Source organism: Arvicanthis niloticus, chromosome 18 (genome assembly GCF_011762505.2).
Source record: "Arvicanthis niloticus isolate mArvNil1 chromosome 18, mArvNil1.pat.X, whole genome shotgun sequence".
NCBI lineage: Eukaryota > Metazoa > Chordata > Mammalia > Rodentia > Muridae > Arvicanthis > Arvicanthis niloticus.
The window spans coordinates 25,952,340-25,976,071 of NC_047675.1; the positions used below are offsets into that span (position 1 = coordinate 25,952,340).

The 23,732-nt window shown below is 32.8% G+C and overlaps 1 protein-coding gene across 4 annotated transcripts in view; it reads right to left on the bottom strand.

Moving 5' to 3' along the window:
• The window catches only part of Cdh8 (cadherin 8), a 367,867-nt gene that overhangs the window by 48,583 nt on the left and 295,552 nt on the right, over positions 1 to 23,732 (bottom strand). For all 4 annotated transcript variants that reach the window (XM_034522729.2, XM_076915701.1, XM_076915702.1 and 1 more), the window contains one exon: positions 11,723 to 11,840. In XM_034522729.2, the coding sequence (XP_034378620.2) occupies positions 11,723 to 11,840 (118 nt within the window). The remainder of the gene's footprint in view (positions 1 to 11,722; positions 11,841 to 23,732) is intronic.

A 23,732-nucleotide genomic window follows, 5' to 3' on the forward strand; every position in this document is an offset into this window, starting at 1 on the left:
ATGTTCCAAGCTAGGCCATAGATATTTTATTAATTTACACAAAATAGTAAAGAATTCTGAATACTTTCTCTTCTTTTTAGTGCACACTAGATATTTTAAGATCTTTCAAGATGTTAAAAAGTACTCTTAACTCTACTTAAGTTTACTTAAAAGTAATCTTAGTGTCAAATGTTTAGTCTCTTAATTTCTTTGTACTATTGAAATGTGTTACAACTACCAATATGAGCATGAGACCTATAGATTATAAAATAGCATTTGACATTTTTCAGGTGCTCACTGAGATGTGGTTATGATCACTATTCTATACCATGTGAATATAATAATGCAATAGACAAGTTTATGTTGTAAATTTTTAAAAAAATTCTTGTTTCACCCAAAATGATATGAGGACACCTTTTTCCAGCATTTATCTGAGGATATATACATTCTAATAATATTCAAAAAAGTAAATGTTGCTTACAATAGAAAATAAAATATGAACAATATTATTAAGAATATATTCAAGGATTAAACCGTCAATTTTACAAAGAGAGTTGGTGGCTGGTAAGAATGTACTCAGTATCTGAGGTGGTTTACTCCTTTTCAATACACAGAGAAAATGACCAAAGGCAGGTAGTATAATGTAGTAGAAAATAACAGTGATACACTTTAGCCATTGTTTCTCTGGAACGTAAAATACTAGGGAAAGAGCATATACATATCTTAAAATCATCAAAGAACTCTCAAATTTCAAATTTATAAAAATTTAAATTTCAAAAATAGATAAATAGTGATTCAAAATATTTATGATAATGATCAATAGTATTTTTTAAAATGTAGACTTTTTGCCTTGTGGTGTTATTTATGTTCTATACTAAGCCAAGTTCATCATAAAGTTAATATGTATTTTAGTCACAAATGTTTGCTAATATTAGGGGTAACTTTCCCCCCCAATTTCTCTCTTTACCTAATCATATAATCTATATACAATTGTATCTAATTTTTATGTTGTTGTCCTCAAAAATAATTATAATTTTCTTGTCAGCATTTTGAAATTTTAGCCACTAACACTGATAACAACATTTAATTTCATGCTGATTTAAAGTTTCAGAGCACATGCAAAGTATGTTCTAGCCTCATCTATCTATCCATCTCTATCTATCTATCTATCTATCTATCTATCTATCTATCTATACCTATCATTAATCATTTAACTGTCCATGCATATTTTCATTTGTGTTTGTACATGTATATGTGTATTAATGAGTGATGTACACAAATATATATATGTAAAAGTCAGAAGTCAATGTCTGGCTTCATCTCAAGCATGCTCAATGTTATTATTATTATTATTATTATTATTATTATTATTATTATTATTATTTTATTTTTTGGTGATAGGGTCTTTTACTGAACCCAAAGCTGATTGATTTTGCTGGAGGTATTGGCCAATGACCTTTAGGGAGATACCTACCTTTAGATGTCTTGTGCCCTAACCAAGTGTGCTTTACAGAAGAGCACCACCCTGCCAGACATTTTACACTGGTGACTGGAGATTAAACCTCATGCTCTCCTGCATGATCAGAAAACATTTTTCATATTAAATCATATCTCCGATACCCCTTTTGAAGTTACTTAAAGGATTTAAATATATACTGACATAATCATTCATGTATATTACTGATGTACATACTATTTTCTTATTTTACTTTTATTATTAAACTGTACACATGTAAACACATGCTCACTGTGTTAGGAACACTTGATATCCTGAAAGATCATCAAATTAAGATATAAACTCATCAGAATAACAAAAATATTAATCTTCTTTCTGCAGCCACAAAAGTCTTGTAGTCATGTAGGTTTTTGCTAACCATGTGATATCTCATGACAACTTTATTTTAAAAACAATGTTGGCCTAGTCTGTTACTCTTTAGGTAATTCACCTATACATGAGAACTTTCCTCACTAAATTTGTAAGATACAGAGAAAACTTACTTCTACAAGCATGTCCCTGAGCACTTATTTTGTGAAACAACTTCCTGACAAATAAATTTGAATCAAGTAACTAAAAATCTCAAGAGATTTATTTAAATTTTTGTTTTCTTCTATAAAAGATATGAAGAATTTCTAAAATCTGAAGTATCATGAACAGCTGTCATCACTTTTTGAATTCTTTAAGTGTATAAAACTGTCTTGTTCTTGAATAGGTCGAGAATTCTGCCACAATGTAGTAAAAAAGAGACATGTTAATGATACAGGACACTATTATTAATAATACTATTTGGTATCTTAATACCTGGAGATTTTATGCTGAAATTTCTGGTGTAAATATTATGCTCATATATATGCTTATTTCTCTTGAAATTTCAGAAAGATAATGAAGTATGTTACATGCTATATAAATTGCACACACTTCTGGGAATTTTGTTAAGAGCAGTTCAGATGGAACACAGCAAGTCATATTGTAGGGCTAGTGTCAGAGAAGTAGACATAGTAGCTTAGAGGGCAGATATCTGTGGAGCTTTAGTGCTGATTAAAGGCTATTACAAATATGAAGGCTGTGTGTTTTTTATCTGGGAACTGAGTGGTCAAAGGCAAAGTAGAAACCTCAGTTTGAGATAAAATATCAACTGCAATATCTCACCAGTCTGCTTTGACCTGGCATCTAATAGCATGCATCAACATTCCTCATCTAGACTTTCTCATGTTAGAAGCATCAATATGGAATTAGGTGGAACATCCACTGTCCATGATTATAGATTGATATCATCACTCTGACCAGTTGGATGTTTCCTTAAGATGAATATGGGAGAGCCAATGAAACACTTTTTTATATAAGGGTAGTTTCACAAAATAAGTATAAAATTTAGAATGTGCATCATCCCACTCTAAATCATAGGATTTTGCAGACCAGCTTATGAATTTTGATAACATAGGGCAAATATTTCTAAAAATTATAGCGTCCTCTCTAAGAATTCAATTGGTATTCAGAAATAAATCCTTAGGAGAACAAAATACACTATACAGGGGGGAAGTCAATATCTTATTTTATTCACTACTTTATTTCCAACTCACAGAGCATTCTTTGATATGTTTGAGGGCACTAAATAAATGGGTATCAAGTAAATGAAGAAATGAATAAAAATATGATCTATTATTAATAACCTTAGAGAATGTAAAAGAGACATTTCTTGATTTCTAACTGTCTTAAGAAGAGCCATGAAGTACTGCAAAGAAAGCAAAGAGGGCAAACTTCACAGGACCAGCTAACAATAAAAATGAAAAGCGAGTATACTGTAGTTACTATCAATGATTAGAAGTTAACTAGATAAAGAAGGTAAAGAGCAGAGGTTTATATTACAAGATAAGTGGAGTTCCAGGAAGGAATTTAATATCTAATTAGTTTCACATTTTGAATGAAAATAATGAATCAAGAGCTTAAGGGACAATGATTGAAAATAAAAATGACAGCCAAATTCACTGACCTGTTGTTTTATTTCTATTATTTTCAAAACTTTTAACTGTCATTCAATAACTACATTAACTCATTATTCATATGTTAGTCCTATATTAAAAAGAGTATGATCCCACAAACTCTCAGATATTCCACTTTTATAGAACTACACATATTTTCTAATAGAATTGAAAATTCCAATAGTTTGCTACTCATAATTTATATTTCTGTTTGTTTTACCATAATAAGGGATGTATCCAATGAACTACTTATGTTATATAAATAATCTTCTTTTTTTCTCATTTACTTATGCTTTAGTCATAGAAAAGGTCATTGACATATTTGGTTGCTGGCCAGCTAGATTAGGTCCAATAAGACAAAGTATTAGTTATCACCCAACCACTTATTTCTGATTTCTTAGTGATTTTTTTTTTTAACCAATGAGTGATGAAATGGATTGAGGCTACTCACAAAATACTGTATAAGAAAGAGAAAAAAAGAGTTTGCTACTGTTCATTTCCAATTTGTTGATTATGGACTTAGTACAGTAACGTTTTTAATTTTAGTTTACTTACTATTTTAATACCAAGAACAGTGTAAGAGTAAATATTATTTTCACCTGGGAGTTAACAGCACACCATTACTTCTATTTTTGTACATGTTCTTATACATTGTACAAAGATGTGTAAAGATCCAAATATGCACGTAGCTTGTTATTAAGCCTGAAGTTTCTGTTGCCCTGGGTTTTGTTTATCCTTTATTCTAATTCACTCCCAATCAACTTTTACAATGTTCATTATGCATGTCTCCCACATTGTCACCAATTGCTCTCCATCTCTTCTTGACTAATTCTTTTCCACTTACAGCTTCTACAATAAACTGTGAGGACCTCAGGACTTGGTGTGCATCATTCAGTTCACACCCCGGACAGAATGTCAAGTAAGCCTAGTGTTTGGTCTACAAAATGTTCAAATTAATGTGAAATGCATTTTGCTGTGGTGAACAGAGATGAGATGATTGCCAGCTACACTTAGTACATCTTTAGAAAAGAAAAATTTACATAGACTGATGGTTCATATTATTTTAAATTTTAAATTTTAATTTTAAACCTGGGCTCCAGTTTTCAGAGCAATCATCTGATAGATATCTAAGATCTATTTCTGAGCTTACAATTGATGAAAAATCAATAAATAACATTATTCTTTGACAGCATAAACAGTAGCAAAGCAGAACGAAGCCAGACTAAAAACAAAAGTCAACGCTTACTTGTTCTGTACACACTGCGTACTGTTCAGGATAAGCCTATATTTTTTCTTTAGAAGCTACTTTTATATTTATATTTTTATTTAGATGCTATTTTTTAGGAGTTTCTCAAAGACCAACATTTTCAAATCAGGGCTCTATACCCTAGTATCTTGAAAATAACAAATATAAATTTAAGGTAAATATGTACATACAGTTGACTGTTTATTTTATTTTTTTAAAAAGATCTCTTTTAATAGAAGGACTTTAATAAGGACTGGAAACGTTTGCTAACAAAGTGAAAGAGAAGCTTTGGAAACACACATACGAATGTATGCTGTTTCTAAATTATATCTAAGTGTCCTTCAATACCTAAGCTTAATTGTCTTTCATAACACAAAATGAGAATTAGACAATAAGGGCATTTCTATATCTGAACAGAGTAACAATTTTAAAATTTTTCAATATTTGAGAAGGACAAATGCAAAAAAAATGCATTTCTGAAAATAACCTTACCCATAAATTTTTAAAAGAAAATATAGAAACTAAAAACTAAGATAAGGGTAAGAAAATAAAACAATCCTGTTCTCTGAATCACATTGCATAGTCATATATGTTAGAATAAAACAATAGATCTATTTCCAACTTTCCATAACTCAGATAGTATCTTTATTTGAAGCTTATAAACATACGTGTGTTTTTGTTAACAAGATACTGCTGATAAATATAAAAATAGATAATAAATTATGTTGTTTTAGTACAGCAGAAATCTTTTCATTTTTATACATAGGCTCATTTTGTATATTAGAGATCCCATTGATTTCTTGGTGAAAACTGAGCCATGAATTTTGATTGAGAAGGAAGTCTCATCCTCAGTAAGTGCAAAGGTTGAAATATTTAAAGCAGTATCAACCATTTGGTTCGGTGAGTATGCTGTGGCATAATTTGCTATAGTAATTGAAAGCAGTGTTTTAATATTGCATTACAAGAAGAGGTATACATTATACTTATACAGGCACAGCATGTATATATACATATATATATATAGATGGAAAGAGAGAAAGAGAGAGAGAGACAGAGAGACAGAGAGAGAGAGAGAGAGACAGAGAGACAGAGAGAGAGAGAGAGAGATAACAATGAATATGCTGCTGCCGGTAAATGAGGTCTCTAGTAATGGCCACTTGAGGAAAGAAATGTAATTTATGATAGGCTTTTCTTACCTCTCAGTATCTTAGACTAGCAGAAGAACTTAAGGAGGCCTATAATAATTAGAAATAGCACGCATGGCTTATCCTGCAACTGGACTGAGAATAAACAAGGAGAGCTAATACTCAAATTTCATGTGGAGGCATGTAACTTTCTTAATGTGGTAGGAAGGACCTCTCTTCATTGTTAAAAGAAAAGATTTCCTGATGATTCCACAGGAGGAAAGATCTTCAGTCTGGGTGGCTTGTGATCAGAAAAAATATGCTTTCAGTTTTAGGCCACAGATTTTTAATGTAAGGTCAATAGGAAACTGATATTAGCTGACAATTGACAAAGGTTAAAACAATAGGTTGACTGAGTTTTACTTTGTTGAAAGAGATAAAAAAAAAACAAAAAGGGAAGAAAATTTCTTTTAGTTTTTATATTCATGGCTAAATCTGAGAACCTCCATCTCCCCCTCTCCCTCCTTGCTCTTCTTGGATAAGTCGTTTGTCTTTCTAAAATAACACCTTGAGGACTGTGATATTATCCTGTAAGAAGATTGTTTGCAAAGCCTTTGGTGAGGATAAGTGTCTTTACTGATGATGTCACATTCAAAATTAATCTTCTCTATTAAAAAGGCCTATGGAGAAAAATTTAAAGGAGACCTGGTTAAGAATGATATGTAAAGGAGTGATTAAAAAAAAAAAATCAAGAAACAAGATTTAGTCAGCTGCTGGTGACATCTCTCAGAGTACAGCCATACTAGGCTCATGTCTGCAAGCACAACAGAGCATCAGTAATATTGTCAGCATTTGGTGTCTGCCCATGGGACTGATCCTAAGTTGGGCTGGTCACTGGTCAGCCATTCCTTCAGTCTCTTCTCTATCTTTGTCCCTGCATATCTTTTCGACAACAACACTTTGGGTTGAAAAATTCGAAGGTGAGTTGGTGTCCCTATCCCTCCACTGGGGGCCTAGTCGAACTGCTGGTTCCATATCCCCGTTGTTGGGCATTTTGGCTAAGGTTTCACACACTGAGTCCTGGGAGCCTTCCCCATACCAGGTCTTTGGGACTTTATAGAGGTTCCCCCAACACCCTACACCTGGCAGCTGAGACAGATGCAGATACACCAGCATTAGACTGAAGTCTGGGACCCATATGAAAGAATTATGGGAAAGACTGAAGGAACTGAAGGAGATGGAGACCCCATAGGAAGACCAACAGTGTCAACTAACCTGAAACCCTTGGAGCTCCCAGAGACTAAGCCACCAACAAAAAAGTATTCAGGGGCTTGCTGAGCAAAGATCTGCCTTGTCTGGACTCTGTGGGAGAGGATGTGCCTAATGGTGTAGAAACTTGATGCCCCCATGGAGCAGAAATGTGGGGGTGGGTTGGGGAGAAGAAATCTGCTAGGGGGCACTGCGAGGGAGCAGGCAACATTTGGGATATGAATAAGTAAAATAATTTATTAATAAAAACAATAAAGCAAAGTACCAGAACAAAACTAAAAGCACAGACACATAAAAGCAAAACGAAATAAAATTCACATAGAAACAGATCAAACAGATCATGTCCTGTTTATTGAGTGGTTTTCCACATTCTCAGAGATGTCCAGTAGGAGTATATGTCTTTATATTCATACTCATACTGATATATATATATATATATATATATATATATATATATATATATATGTGTGTGTGTGTGTGTGTGTGTGTGTGAACATATATATATGTATATACACACATATATATGAAATTGTTTATATATATATATATATATATATATATATATATATATATGAAATTGTTATCCTGGTATTGCAGATGAGTGAGCTGAACTCCCAGTAAATTTATAGAAATAATGTTCCTAAGGTAGATATTTTCACAGTATAAAAAGTGTTAAACATATACAATTGAAGTTAAATTTCAAACTGAGATAGAATTCCGAAGAAAAAAATATGATCTGCAATCTTTACAAGTAAATATTTTGTAGACATTGAACTAATGCACGACATGCTTACTCAAAAGCTCAATTAACAGCCCATGTCATTTACATTAAGAAAATCATTTGTTGAGAAAAAATATACTTATACTTGTGTTTGACTCCATGGCCATATATATTACTCTAATGCTTTCTCTCTGAGATTCAATGACAGGTCTAGAGTGGATATTTTATCAGTAAGATTAGTGATAACTCAAAGAATTGCAAGCTGAAGGAAAGCAACTTTATCTGAGATTATGATTAATCACTAGATTTTTCCCAACTGTAACCAAGTAATGGCTAAGCTTAGGTGTAGTGTGTATTTTCCTCTCATAGGCTCTGCTTAAATGAGAGAACTTCAGTTTCTACATTTCCCTAGGTTAAGTCATCTCTGTATTTTGGTACAAGCCACAGAAGATCCCTTTTCAGCAACCAAAGATGTTGCAAATCCAATCAAAAATTATTTTACCAACAATGTGCAGGCAGGGGGAAAGCAGCTTCTGCAGACCTCTAATTTCCTGCAAGCAAGATATTTCAGTATCTGTAAAAGGTCCATTTATCTTCCTTGTCTTCTTATATTGAATGGTTTGGTATTTTTCATTTCCACAGTTAGAATAAAAGCCAATACAAAAATGTGGTCAGCAAAACTCTGTTTATAAATTCACCCAACTAAAACATGAAGAAACCAATGTCTATAATACCAAATTAAAAGATTCATGGTGCTTTGAATTTTAGATATGCATAATATATTGTATTTTCATATTTGACCTTCTGTGTTCCCTTCCTCCATATTGAAAGCTGCCATCTTATTATGGTATAAATATTATTCCTATATACTTACTGGAAGGATTATTTGTGAAATCATTCAACTGTGTAGTACAAAAGAGACAGCTCATTTCTATTTCATTTTGTCTTTGATTATGAAATAGTGGAGAAAAAATTGCATGAAGAACTATCTATTTAAGAAGAAAGATCATGATAATTCTGAGTTGGAAGACATGGCCACAAGTTTTTTAGAAAAGCAAAGTATTTTCTGATGATCAAAATAATTGAGAAATTATTCCATTCATCGAGTGTAGATTTGGAAATATTGGATGTCACAAAAATTTAAAATGGTTTATTCTCATAGAGTTAAATCTGTAAATTAACTCACTTGAGAAGCATCAATTTCTAATCACTTAAAAGTACAAATTAAGGATAAAATAAATGATTAATAGCCATAAATATAATTATAATGTTTGATTTTATCTTATGCTAACAACATTAAGTAAATACTTACAGTAAATACTAACATAAATATTTCACTATTACCTTTGCATTCTCACAAGCATCATTAACAGTAAAAATACTCACAGATCATCTATGTGCTAACTTTTCTAATCTATGTGTCTGTCTACCATATGTCTATATAACTATACATTTCAAAATTGACAAACCTTTAATTATTTCAATTGCTTCTGTATATTATTAAGACATCTTATTTTCACCATAACTATTCATACAGCAAAGCAGTATTAGCCTTTGTAGCAAGTTTCATGAATTTATAATCTAGGCAAAGGCAAAAAGTACATAAACTTTACATATATAATCTAAAGGCCTTCAGGGTCATGATTTATTTTATGAGGGTTTGTTGAGTGTTTGGATCCTGAATCCAGAATCACAGTGAACAAATGCCCTACGTTCTACAAGACACTCCTTGTTTATGGTGTTTTGCAGACATAAATATGAACAGCAGCTTCTTCCACTTTAATAAAAAATACTTCTCCTTGGAATAACAAATTTCCCAGGCACTATTTGCAAAACAAATGACTATATGATTTAAAATGAAAACTGTAGTGTACAAAATGCCTTTATAAATCTAGAGTCACTTTGTAACACCCAGACTTGTTTTCAGACCTGGGAGATAGGCCAACTATTGGGCTTCTATTTTCTAGAAACAAAGCAAAACAGAAAATCCACAGAACTTTAAATATTCTGTTTAGAGCTTCTTGAAATTTATGACAGAGCATTTCCTATGCATTTTTTACTAATTTTAACATTTCAGAGAAAATATATGAAATCCATTATCATATGACACATTCCTTTAACAAGTATTATCATTTACTATAGAGGCTGGAATTAAAGTTCGTCTGGAATCCAGTAATTATCCTTCTCATTCATCTAATATTTGTGTTCTGTGTGTCTTCCAGGACTACTTCAATAAAAAGACAAGCCTTGAAATCATGGACTGGATAGAGAAAATAAAGCTATCTGAATATGGGAAATGAGAACATATTAATTCATGTAGACTTTTTAAATTTTTTAAAAACTTATTTATTTATTTTATATATATGAGTACACTGTTGCTCTCTTCATGCACACCAGAAGAGGGCATCAGAACCCATTACAGTTGGTTGTGAGTCAACATGTGGTTGCTAGGAATTGAACTCAGGACCTCTGGAAGAGCAGTCTTAACCACTAAGCCATCTCTCCAGCCTCAGGTAGACTTTAAATGTGGAGTATTCTATACAAATACAATCTAGATACCAGTAAGATCAGGGTCAGAATAAGCAGGGACCACATTATTGTATATTATCAGAAGTTTGGGGTTGTGAAAGGGCTTTGAGCATATTTATATACATGAGATTTCCAAAAAAGATAAATCTACTTGTCTTCATAAAAGAACAAAAATAATGTTCTAGGGTAAGAGTTTCTGATTGGGGTGACTAACATGTAAGGACTCCATCTTTAAGGAGACGGAACGGAATGTTGTCACTTTAATGTTTTTAAATAATGAAAGCTGGCTAGGGAAGTAATGTCTGTATCATGACCTTCTTGCTTCCTTTTCTGTAATGCATCTACATTTATCAAAGCATCCCCAAAGAGCTAAGTAACATTTCAGTGAAAGGCAAGGCCATGATACATTTAACATGAGCCATAAAATGCTGTTTTATTTCATAACAGAATTTTCTCAAAAGACATTAACCTCCTACAAACTAAGACAGCAATATTCCAAGAAGTTATCATGCACCAAAGTTTCCTGTGCTAATTGAGTACAAATTCTATATTTCTATTTTAGAAAGCAAAGCAATCTGTATATATATACCAGAAAACAGACCCAGACAATACTAACAATCTGGTTAGTTAAGACTAAGAAATATATTAGAGCCAAAATAAAGTTATGGTCCTCTAAATATGGTATCTGAATAAATACTAGTGTATACATGAAATAATGTCTTAATGGCTGAGCTACAGCCTGTGATTACAATACACTTAAAGGAACAGTGGCCATTTGAAGAAGGCTCTCAAGAAATAACAGACTAGATTAAATATTCTCTGTGACTTAGAAACATAAAAATAAAACTAATTTGTACTACTTCACAAATACTACTGATAAGACAGATCCTTCAAGAAGGTTTTTATGATCTAATTGCTATTACGAAGGTTGGTACAAGAATAAAACCAATACCTCTACTGTGTACCCACAAATAAAATAGGCAAAATTAAAATAGACTTTCCCTGAAGAGTTAGTTAACAGACAATTAAAAGTTAGCAACTCCAAAGAAGTGCTAACTAGGTCTTTCAGTAACACGTATCTCAGGATCTCAGCCTTCCTGGAAGCATTTAGGGGGAGGTAAATGGAGCCTCACATCTCCTCAAGGAACTTGCTCTCTTAGATACCATTAATTTTCATGAACAGTTTTCTTATTTGGAATGTCAGGATTAGACAGAGGAAGTGATGTGATTACCTTACCATGCAGCTTATAAATGGGCTTTCAGCTACTCGTGAATGAATAAAAAAATAATTTAATCATATTTTCCATTCTTGTTTGGAAACTGCATGCCATCTCCCAGTTTCCATCCTGCAACATTTCAAAGTGCTAACATATTTACCTTCATTTTTCTTGATGGTGAAATTTGGGTTGTTGACCATTTCTGGAAGAAGACTGTACAAGAAAAAATGTCCGTTTTTGGGATCGTCTTTGTCCATGGCGCTTACTGTTTGAATGACCTGTAATATAAAATCGCCATCAGCATTTCTGGTCGTTTCAGAGGGCTCCCATTACCTGTAATATCTCAGTGAGATCCCGTTTGTGGTCTGGTACTTTCGGCCAAAGACTCATTTTCAGCTTTCTAAATTATCATGGATACTTTGTGCCAAGGCTATGGAGCAAAATTCATCACTTTAAAACCTCAGCTGTGATAAATTGATGAAAATTAAGAGCATTACCTTGGTTTCCATTTGGTGTCTGTGGCTTGAAATAGCAAAGTTAAGTGTATTTGAAAACTCCACTGGGTAATTACAGGTTTCTTTCCAATTTGTATATTTACGGGCATCTAGAATGAGATTTGGAACTGTTACAGGGATCGAAGAGGGCTTTTGGGAGGATCCTGGAGGAGTGATTTAAACTTTGAATCCTCGCAGCTCTTCTTTACCTATCAGTGTATGAGTGGCTGCCAGATAAAATTTCTCTCAAACAAAGCTCCCAGGAAGAAACCTCGTTGAGGACATGTGTGTATTCTCTTCCAATAATGAAAGCTGTTTTTAAAGCTAGTGAATAATACATGCAAACAGTGCTTAGGATTTTATCCTTAGATGAATAGATTATAGGGATGACTGTTTAGATAGACATAGACTTTTGGAATCCCACACCAATTGTGCTAGTTTCATTTGCAAAGCAACACTAACTTAATGCCATGTTGTTTCCTTGCATGACAGAGAACTATCTTAATTCTTGTCCATGATATTTATTACTTCAATGTGAAACATTGGACAAGAGGTCACATAGTAAATTTATTAGGGCTTATATTTCTATTGCAAATAATTACCATATGGTTATTATATAAATGAATTATCGCAGACAAGGTGATAATAGATCTTACAAACCTATGGAAACAAGAAATGATCTATAATAATAAAGGGTTGAGTATATGATAATAAAGGCTCTAAATGTTTTATGTATTTATGAATATGAATACGCCATTGGACTTGGAAATTTTCAAAAAAAATAAAAGAAAAATCATTTTGGTGAATGAGTCCCTATTGTCTTGTGACATATGACTTGTACAAATTGAAGAACCCTGAATTTATAATTTCAATATGATTTTTTGCATTCTACCATTACTAAATATTTGGAAACACAGTAAAGTTTAAAATGATGTTTACATTATGTTTACATTTTGTTAGGAAATATGTCTAGTTATGTTCTAGAACTTACTATAGTTGCAGTCAGTTTGAGTGATCCTATGACATAAAGTAGCTGCAAATACAGTTTATCCTTAAACATTGAGTCAATCATTAAAATTTTTCTTGAACTAAACTTTCTACACTGAAGTCACAGTTTTCATGTTCCTTCTTTAAGAGAATATTTTGATACATTCTAAAACTTAGTTTCCTGTAATGCTTAAAACACAAGAGTGTTTTCTCATGGGTAAATTCATACTTTTTGTAAATTCATATAATACTCATATGAAATGCCAAATGAAACGTCATTCATGATTATTACTATTGTTTTTGTTAAAGACTCTACTTCTCATTGGAGACATGATTCTTGGTAGTTAAAAAATTCTTGTTACTCCAAGAGAGAAGCAATCTAACTCTAACCAGATTTAAAAACTAAGAAATTATATTTGTTGTTGCTAAACACATAGTATATATGCTTTGACATTTAAGAGCATGGAGAAGCTCTGGGGTCATAATTTCATAAGAATAAATTAGAATGAACGGGTGAGAAGATGTTTAATGAATACGACTCTTCAGAGGAGCACAAATGTATAGCTATTTAAGAGAGAAGTAGAAAGTGACTCCTTTAGTTAAGGACAGCTCTGTCAGAAACTCATGTTACAAAATCAAGGAATGGCAGAGGTTTCCATTGAATCGGTTGTGCCATTCTTTTCCCTATTGACCAAATCTTGTCACTGCAGACCTTCTGTTACCTGGTTCCTCCATTCACCATGTATGCGAGTGTATATGTAAAATAGAACAGTGGAAGAGATAATTTCTACATTTACCTAGCATGAAGATCAGTCATAAAAGGTATACATAGATAAATTTCCTATTATTTATATATAATGTGAATGTATTAGCTCATAAGAGCTGATGAAATTACCCAGATCAGAGTCATTCGATTGGTGAATCCACCATACTGAAAACAATGCATGCAATCCATTATTTATTTTGCATGTATAAAAACATATAGCTACTTACCATACCACGTCTTAGAACTTTTGTCTGTACATCATACTGGAAATGAAGCATGCTTTTTCCATCACTTACATCAACCAGGACTCATTAGACAAGGAATTCCTTAAATCTTACCCACAAACTGTTAAACCAGAGAGTGTCAGGGCAGGGCATGTCAATATGGAGGTCCCAAAATTTAAGTGATTCTGATACAGGTTCAAATCTAAAACCATTTCTTTTTAAATCCATTACAGAAATTAGTGGTGCTCATCGGTCTCAGGCATGTTGGGAAGAAAGTAATCAAAATAGTGAATCTAATTGCCTTATTAACTGTCCCATAAATTGGCTGTGGTTAACATTTTTTGTTTAAACCATATTCAAAACTTCATTTTATTTTAATTCAGATAATGATTGCTTAGGCATTTTATCTAAATGTTGATCCTGGTAGATCATTGAAGGGCTTTGTGCCACTAAAACATATTAAGATACCTATATTAAGAAAATTGTAATTTTTCAATGATATAATAACATCTGAATACACTTATTTTAAACAGTGGAAGAAAACGAATGTATTCCATGGAAACCCCGAGAGAGTCCCATTACAGAGCAAGTGCCAAGATCGCATGTGGAAATCTCAGAGTTTCTACTGTGAGGTCTTAGGAGCTCTGTTACTATTTGCATAATTCATACTTCATTGAAATTTTTAGAAATGTCCGGAGAATTTACAGCTGAAGAACGTGTACCTAACTTTCAGTTTAGATACCTTCCCTTCTATTTGTAAAGGGACTGTGCAATTAAGATAGCTAAGGCTTAGCAATATTTATGAAATTTATTTAGTTTCAGTGGAAGCAGCAAAGGATTAGTACACCTCTGTTTTTTAAAAAGGAAGAAAGAAAGCAAAGACTCTTTGAAGTAATATTAAGGGAATGCATTTCAGGGCCACTATTGAATCTTGAAGCATACAGACATTTCTTGAAATTCATCAAAGAACATTTTGAAGAAAGAAACTAAAAAATATTGATAATATAATTCTGGTTCTATAAATTATTAGATTATACATCCTTCTAAATATGCATGGAAATCTTGTAATTCTTATTAAAAATTTATTTTGTGATAATTTACATTGGAAAGGTCAGATCTGTTAACAAGACTATCATGTGATTACTTATAAAATTTTCAATGAGTTCTTGTATTTGTTCATCAGTTTGTTCTTAGGTTTTGAAACATGACAGTCTGAAACTCTACCCTCTTTCTTCTATTGTAAATTGTCTGGCATGCAGTAGCCAGCGACTACCTAACATGAATGGGAGAAGTAAGTTAATGGACAGATGAATAAATAAGTAATTTCAGACATATTTTCCTCATCCTTGTTGATTCATATAATGTCCTAAGAAGTAAACCTTAAGATATTTATTAGAACACCAAAAAATCTTTATGATCAACTTTAACATGTCTCATTAAACACTATCTACATTGTCTTCAGCATTCAAGATCAATCCAAAGTTCACTGACTTTCACATGTTCTCCCTATATATTTTATTAAATTTGAATTTCGATTTCTAATATACTGGCATATGGAAGGTGAGATACGTGTCTTCATTGTTCATGTTCTTGGTTTCAACAGTACTACAGTTTCTTAATGTCTCTGAAGGGTTAAATTCACAATCCAATTAATGTTGATAATCATAGCTGTGGAGAGAAGGTGAGAAAGTACTAATGTGTTGTAACTCTCAAAATATTCTTCAGGGCTTCAGGAATAAAAATGTATATTATAAATATATGTAATATATTTGTATGCATGTATACTCTCTAGGAAGACTATATAATGATGTCCAGTGGGCATCTGCAAGTGAAGCAGTCATTCAAAAATGACCTTTGTTGTATTTTAACTTCTCCTACAATTATTTAAGTAGAAGGCAACTCTAAAGCAGTGGTCAATGAAAGAAAAGGTATATAAAATGGTAGAAAAGCAATTTCATATTTCCATTTATTCTTCTGAAATAGTTTCATTCAAGCTATAAATATTAACTTTCCTGAAAGAATAATGTCAATTTCCTGCAGCGGTAGTTTTTCTGAACTTGAAAAAGTAGTGAATGACTGATGATCAAACTTTAGTTACATATCTCTACTAAAAGTTAAAATCATTTGGACTTACTAATTTATGTGCATAAGTGAGAATAAAATATGTTTTTATCTTTCATCTATGTTGTCTATAATCGAACAAAAGAAAAGTTGAAAATTATTGTTCTAGAGAAGTTTTCTATAAAAATAAAGTTAAAATAAATATTATTTACTGAAAACTAGAAAATGTACATATGCTAGATGAAATATACCCAAGAAAATCTAGGAAATGAACCAATTATGTCAAAACTAGATGATAGAGCCCAGATGTAAGCACAATTCATATCTATTTAAAAGGTACTAATAGAATTTATGGGTAAACTGTTTAGTCTTTCACTTGTAGTCAGTATTTTATTTTCTTCCCTGTTCATAATGGTTTCTTTTGTCTTTTTTTAAAACTAGAATCGCCCTTTGTTTCCAAAATGTCACATGGCTCTTTAGAACACACAGCATGAAGGTATGAGCTACAGAAAGGACACAGGATAAATATGTGAGATTTGGGCCCTCAGAAGTCCACTATGAATCACCTAACCATTCCTCCCACTTTTAATCTTACCCTCCTCATTTTCACTGACACTACACTAACACAAAAACAATATCAATGTTAGTTTATGAATGGAATGTTTAGATGAGTTGGGTTTTTGATGTTTAGTATCCTGGATTGTTCTGCTGACTCACTATGTGCCCTATATATTTTTATGCCCTCAAGAAATTATCAATATTAAAACAGACCATTCCATCAGTTATAGAAATGGATGAATCCTGAGGTAATTAGCTTTCATTTAAAGATAAACTCAGTTGTCTTCTTTGCTTTGAAGTCACGATCCCCTTTTCAATCATGCCCCTTATGACCAGATAGATTTTTATGCTATCTCCAGCTTGTGCTGACAAACAATAGTTTCTAAGCTAAGCTGATTGTTTATTCTTTAAAAGGTAAGGCCTTCAATGTGAATCCCTTCAGTCATTAATTTTATCTATATCGTTTTGATAGAAACATGCAAGAATATATAAGCAGAAATGAGTTACTGGGCTTATTAATATATGCCACCCATCTGGAAATTCATGTTCCTGCATAAATATGAAAGGAATGTAATGAAAATGTTCTTAATTTAATGTTCTTGAACTCTGTTTATTTCAGTGTTTCTTGACCTTATTCATAAACATACACAAAAACATACAAACACAGATGCACACACACAAAACGCACATACCGCTACATACTCCACAGATTATTATGCTACTTTACAAGTCTTTTAGCTTATCCTCTGCAGGAGAGTGTTATATCATATCATTTGAAAGCTATAGAAGTGTAGACATTACTTTCTCCATCTTTCTAATATCTCTAGTTCCATTTTAAACTCAATTTATGTCTTTAGTAGAAAGTCTATGTTGCATGTATACCTTACTGAGGATTGCCTTACTGGCATCAATGGGGGCATGCCTTGGTCCTGTGGAGGCTTGGTACCCCAGTGTAGGGGGATGCTAGGATGATGGGGCTAGAGTGAGTAGGTGGTTGGCGAAGCACCCTCATAGAGGCAGTATGATGGGATGGGGCATTAGTGGGGAAACCGGGAAAGGGAACAACAAACATCTGTGTGTGTATGTGTGTCTATGTGTGTTTATGAATATATTAATATCTTCATACATAGAGGTTTCTAAGGTATGGTAGTTTACTAGCTTAAAATAATTCCTATTCTTTAATACTGAGTCATAACACTTAATATTCAGTCACAACACTAATAAATGTCTTAAAGCTGACATTTGTATTGTTCTACTCAATAGTCACTTTTTGTTTTGTTTTGGTTTGGTTTGGATTTTTTTTTTGGATATTTTATTTATTTACACTTCAGATGCCATCCTCTTTTCCCATTTCTCCTCCCTAGAAAAACCTCTAACTATATTTTATTACATATTCTTTTCATTCCATAAAAATTGTGATCTATAATCCATATTCCTGTTAATAACCTTCTTAAAAAGTTTTTTACATATAACTTCTCCATATATGGTTTTATGAATTCTGTTAACTAACCATCTTTATACTCTACCCAAAATCAAGTGAAAAAGTGTATTTCTTATCTTCTGTTGAGGTCATCAAGTTCCTCTGGTTTAATTCATTCCTGCTTCCCACTTGTGTGTGCAGATAGATCAAAAGGGGGGGGCTTCTGATGGACAAGTTAAAATAAAATCTATACAACTGCTTCATCAGTGTTACAAAACACATTTTATTTTGTTGTGATATATATAATATATATATATGTATGTGTGTGTGCATGTATATATATATACATACACACACACACACACACACACACACACACACACACATATATATATATATATATATGAAACTGAAAAGAAATGAATAATGTTCTAGACTTACACTTAGCTACGTTTCTAAAAGAAGAATTATCTTTACTTTTCACATTTAGCTTTCTTTCTCTTTATCCAAGTTTTCATAGAGTGCATTTAAGTTAAATATGTTATTTTTTTCCTCAGGAGTTGATATGTTTTCTCCTTTGGTAGTATTGCTCACTTTTATTCAGAATCTTATTGTTCTGATGGCTACGAATCTAAGAGTTATTTTGGATACTCTAAAAATTTCAAAATGTTTCTTTCTTGAGGAGTAGAGTAAGTCTCTAAAAATCCCAAAGTTTTGACACCTTCAGGAGCAGAATTTGAAACATTTTAAGTATGTGTTCGTGTATGCCTCCAATCCCAACACAGAGGCAGGTGGGATTCCAAGAGTTCCAGACCAGTCTCCTCTCCAACATCAAATTCCAGGTCAGTCAGTTAAGACTTGTGAGATCCTATCTCAAACAAAATGAAAGAAAACAAAACACCTGAGTCTTCTTCATCATTGGCTTCCTTAGCTATGTAATGGCTGCAAAGTGCCAAATTTCTCAATCAACTATGTCTGTGATACAGTCAGTGATTCTACGTGTCATGTCCTGAATGCAGCAAACAGGTTCATTTGCTTCTGTCTCCACCTGAGAAAAAAGGATTAACGAGTGTGCTTTGCAGTTACAGCCTTCTAAAGGCTCTTTCTACTATATAGTATATTTTTCCTTTCATAAACACTGGTACAAATTCTACTCAGACATGAAACTCTTTCCAATCTAGTCCTTGCTTTTCATTCTCAGGCCAGGATATCCTGAGATTCAAGCAGAGTTCTTGCTGCAAATTCTGTTCTGGCTTAAGTTGCTGGCTAGAAGCTCCTCTTCATGTATAGTGTTTTGTCATTTTCTTTAATTACAACAAATTCGAAAAAGATAAGACAACACAAAACAAAGTATCAGATGATACTTTAGATCCCATGTGTTTTTTGCTGCTCACCTCTGTTATCTGTTTCCACCTTTGCTTTATTCTAATTGAAATATCTTAAATGACATGATTTATGCACTCTACTCTGTTTACCATATGTTCTTCTTTGGACTTCAGGAGAATGTTTCTACACTTTCATGTTGTTTTTCCAATTGGTGTTATAATAATTAGTACACCATAGATGCACAATGATTATTGTTCAATACATAAATGAACAATTTCATCTGTAGAAGTTAAGATGCATTGTGTCTGTCTGAGAGTAAAGCAGGTGTTTCCATAGTAATATCTGATAAATTAACTTTGCAATATATCTCATTGCTGATTGAAATCAGTTAGAAACATAAGTCTTAAATTTTGTTACTAATCTTTATATGGCAACTACGCTATACATCATTTAGATGTATGGGAGACAATATTTTGGTAAGCTATGATATTTCTATAATAAATATATGGTAAATAGCCACAAGTTTTCCGGATATACTTGATATATGTTAAGGTGATGTAAAGTCTTTTTATTTTGGTATATTTTTATTATAAGCCAGACACAATGGCTTCAGTCTAAACAGCAGGTCTCTGTTAGTACAGATGTTGACAAAACTCAAATTATAATCCATTACATGAATTTATAGGAACAAGATAAGCCATTTGAAAAAGAATGAAAAGCTTAACCAACCTGTTATGTAAGTATTTTAAAATACTTAAAGGGAAATCTTGACTCGTGCGAAAAATGAATAAATGTTTATTTAGTCTCTGGGCTGAAAAAAAGTATTGGAAGTAAATCTCTATTAATCTGTCTACAGTATGTAAGACACTGCTACCTGATATAAAATCCTACAAAACCTAATTAAGGAACTATGATGTAGAACAGAGTTCTGGAAAGCTCTCTAGTCAATTGTGGATGATCACCTACATTGCTTTCCCATGTTTGGGTCTGAATGTAGGAATGTTAACTGAAGGAAAACACTGGTCTCTGCACATTTGTTATCTGTTCCTTCACCTGCTGACTGGATCCCCATGGTCTTCAGATAGACTGTGGTTTATCCCCAACTGACTCCTCAGACAAAATGGTTTTTGTCCCTGCGAAACTTGTCCTAGAATCTAAAGACTTTTCATGATGTATCATTTATCTCTTTAGGTCCATTTAGGTAGTGTTCTGGATGTTTGAAAGAATTTCTTGACAATCTGTAAATGCTAAGTTAAATGCATATGTCCTGAAAGAATATTCTATGATGATAAAATTCTGATTCTTTTATATTGAATTCCACGCATGCTTAGCCAAACACTGGGATAATGATTATGTTCATTGAACACTTACTGACCAAAACAAAACAAAATGAACAAAAATCCTCTCAATCATAAATATGAACTATAAACCTTTTTGTTAGTATGATGCACATTCCAAGTTTTACCAGGGGCACTAGTCAGGCTTAAACAAAGAGATCTTTTCTATGATTCCTATGAAATTAAGAATCAATTGCTTGGTAGATAACCACATCACATTTTGATTGACTTAAATGCTATAGAGGTATCTCTCTTGATTTAACACAACTTACCTATATCTATTAGACATGGTATTTTAACAGAATAAATAGCCATGCAAAATACTGCATTAACTTTTAGCTATTTAGCGGGATCATTTAAAATGTTCTAAAATAAAAGTATTTGGGTTGATTTTCTGTGCAGGACCATGACTTCTGCCTCTCTATGGCAGTGATTATTGCTCTCTTGAGAGAACCATTTTTTTTTTTATGAACTCCACCTTTTGCCTTGTAATTTTAAGAAGGTCATAGAAACAGATGTGATTCATGATTCTTCTTCAAAAACATAGTTATACCTCTTTTAATATGATGCATTATGGAATAGTGCTGATGACCTAGACAAGTGAAAGGAGCCACTCTCACTTTTAGGTGGTTCTGGTTGTTTTTGATAAATTGAATTCTGTTGAAAGGGATATATTGCAATAGATCCTCTACCTCTATATTGACATTAGACTCTACTTTTGTGAGGGATTTTAGAATTGTTTTGCATATGTCCTTTAAGTCCAGACCTTTTTATACTCTCTTTAAGAGCTAGTCCTGAACCATTGCTCAAACTTTCCAGGTGCCAAGTCTCTGGGGAAGATGTTTCTTGAAGACATTTATCCATAAATGTGTATCTTTCAGGAACACAACCCATTTGAGTGTGACTTTTATCTTTCTGAGGTTATTTTCCAACAGTATTAATTGTTGAACAATACCTAAGGTAATTGTCACTGTAGTTAGTTCTACTTCTTTTTTAATACTTACTTATCATGATATTATGGACACTAGTATGAACACTGCATTTTTAAGTGATTTATCAATTTGTGTTGTATTATGAGAGATGACAAACATGTATTCTACCTGGAGATAGTGGTGTATGCTTTTAATACTACAATTGAGGTGACTGAGGCAGAATGGATCAAGAGTTTGAGGACAGTAACAGTGACATTTTGAGTTCAAAGGCATTCTGGGTTACATAATAAGACACTGTCTCAAATTTTTAAGGCAGGAAGGTAAGAAATACATATATTTCAACCCCTGTATGTGCATAATATATTGTATAGTAAATTAAAATTTGGGGGAAATATAGAAATAACTAGATAGTCAATCATTAACAAATAAGCAGGAGTTATATAAAGAATCCTACATGAGTTCTGGATGACACAGAGGATTCAAAGAATCCAAGGAATTGTTAAAAACTGTTTTAACAATGGACATGCCACACCCAGTTGGCTTTATGGCCCAAACCCATGCAAAACAAGCATTGATTCCTTCAGGGAAATAAAACTCAAGTAATCTTGCTGAAAGCACATTCATTAGGGAACACACTGCAATGACACACAGAGAGCAAAGACATTGAAATTTGGAAAAATCATAAAACAAAGATTCAACTTTTTTTTTTTATTAGGATGTTGCATAGAATAGGAGAGGAGACAAGGCATAGGTTTTTGTTCATTTGCTTGTTGTTTTCTTTCTTTCCTTTTTTCCTGAGGATAAGTAGAACTGCTGAAAAAATCATTAAAACTTTATAAACAGTCAAATTCCACAGGGTCACATTCCAGATTCCTAGAGATCCAAGCAGCAGTCCTGTCGATATCACTATTGAGGCCAACATGTGAAGTGTCAATGGCATTGACTCTGAACTTGTGTGATGAGCTCTGCATGAGCAATGAAGTTCTAGTTAAATTCTAATGTGTTTTACAGATTCTGTAAGATACATAAATGCCTAGCTTATATCAGTAGTCAGCCCTGTTATCCTATCAATTTTCTGCTCCATGTAGCAACCATTCCTTGAATATGACCTGCCATATTTTGATCAAACTCTCTCTGCCTATTAATTCAGAAACCTGGCTAAATGCTATCACTGACATTTGCACATGCAGACATGTGCATACACATACACACAAGCATGTGAGAATACACACACACACACACACACACACACACACACACACTGCCAATAAGGATCCCAAATCAAAATGCTTAGAAGTTATAATTCGCATTTGAAAATTCTACATTATAAAATTAGAAAAAAGCTAATTTTGTATTTGGAATATGAAAATAAAAACTGTTAAGGTTGCATGTTTTGATAAGAGCATAGCACCTAGTTAATTAAAGACCGTAAATTTTAATATGAGAATTTCAGCTTTGTTGTGTGTGAAATTTGTATTTTGTGCTTCTGTTTGTTTTTGTTTTACTTTACATTTTGGTAGACTGTGGGAAGAGGAGAAAAACATTTAGATAAGTAGGACTTGTATAGAAGATTTTACCCACTACTTTATGGGCAGTTTACCTCTTTATCCTTTGTAATACCAAATAAGAGAATAGAACTAGGTAGGTACAGTCCTATTCTTTTCTTTAGGATATAAAAAAAAAAATGACTCTTGTCAGGTAAGCTTCTTGGCAAATAGTAAGTTTAATTCCTAACACCCACATGAGGCACAAGAATAGTTGGATTAACAACTCCAGTGTCATGCTGTCAGCTGCTGTTTATTTAAATTAAAATGTCACCATCCAGAAATAAATTAGGAAGTTGAAAAATGATAAATTTCTTAAACATACAGTACTTCAGCACCTCGTTAAAATAAATCTATTACATTTGTGGTTTTGTAATGCTTTACATAGGCTACTTGCATTTTGACATTCAGAGTATAGTAGTTTCTGTGGATTTTATTTTAAACTTTACCTTTCCCCACAGCCTGATCCTTAACTCTCCTTCCCTCCCTCCCACCCTATCTTCTTCTAGCCCTGTCTCCCT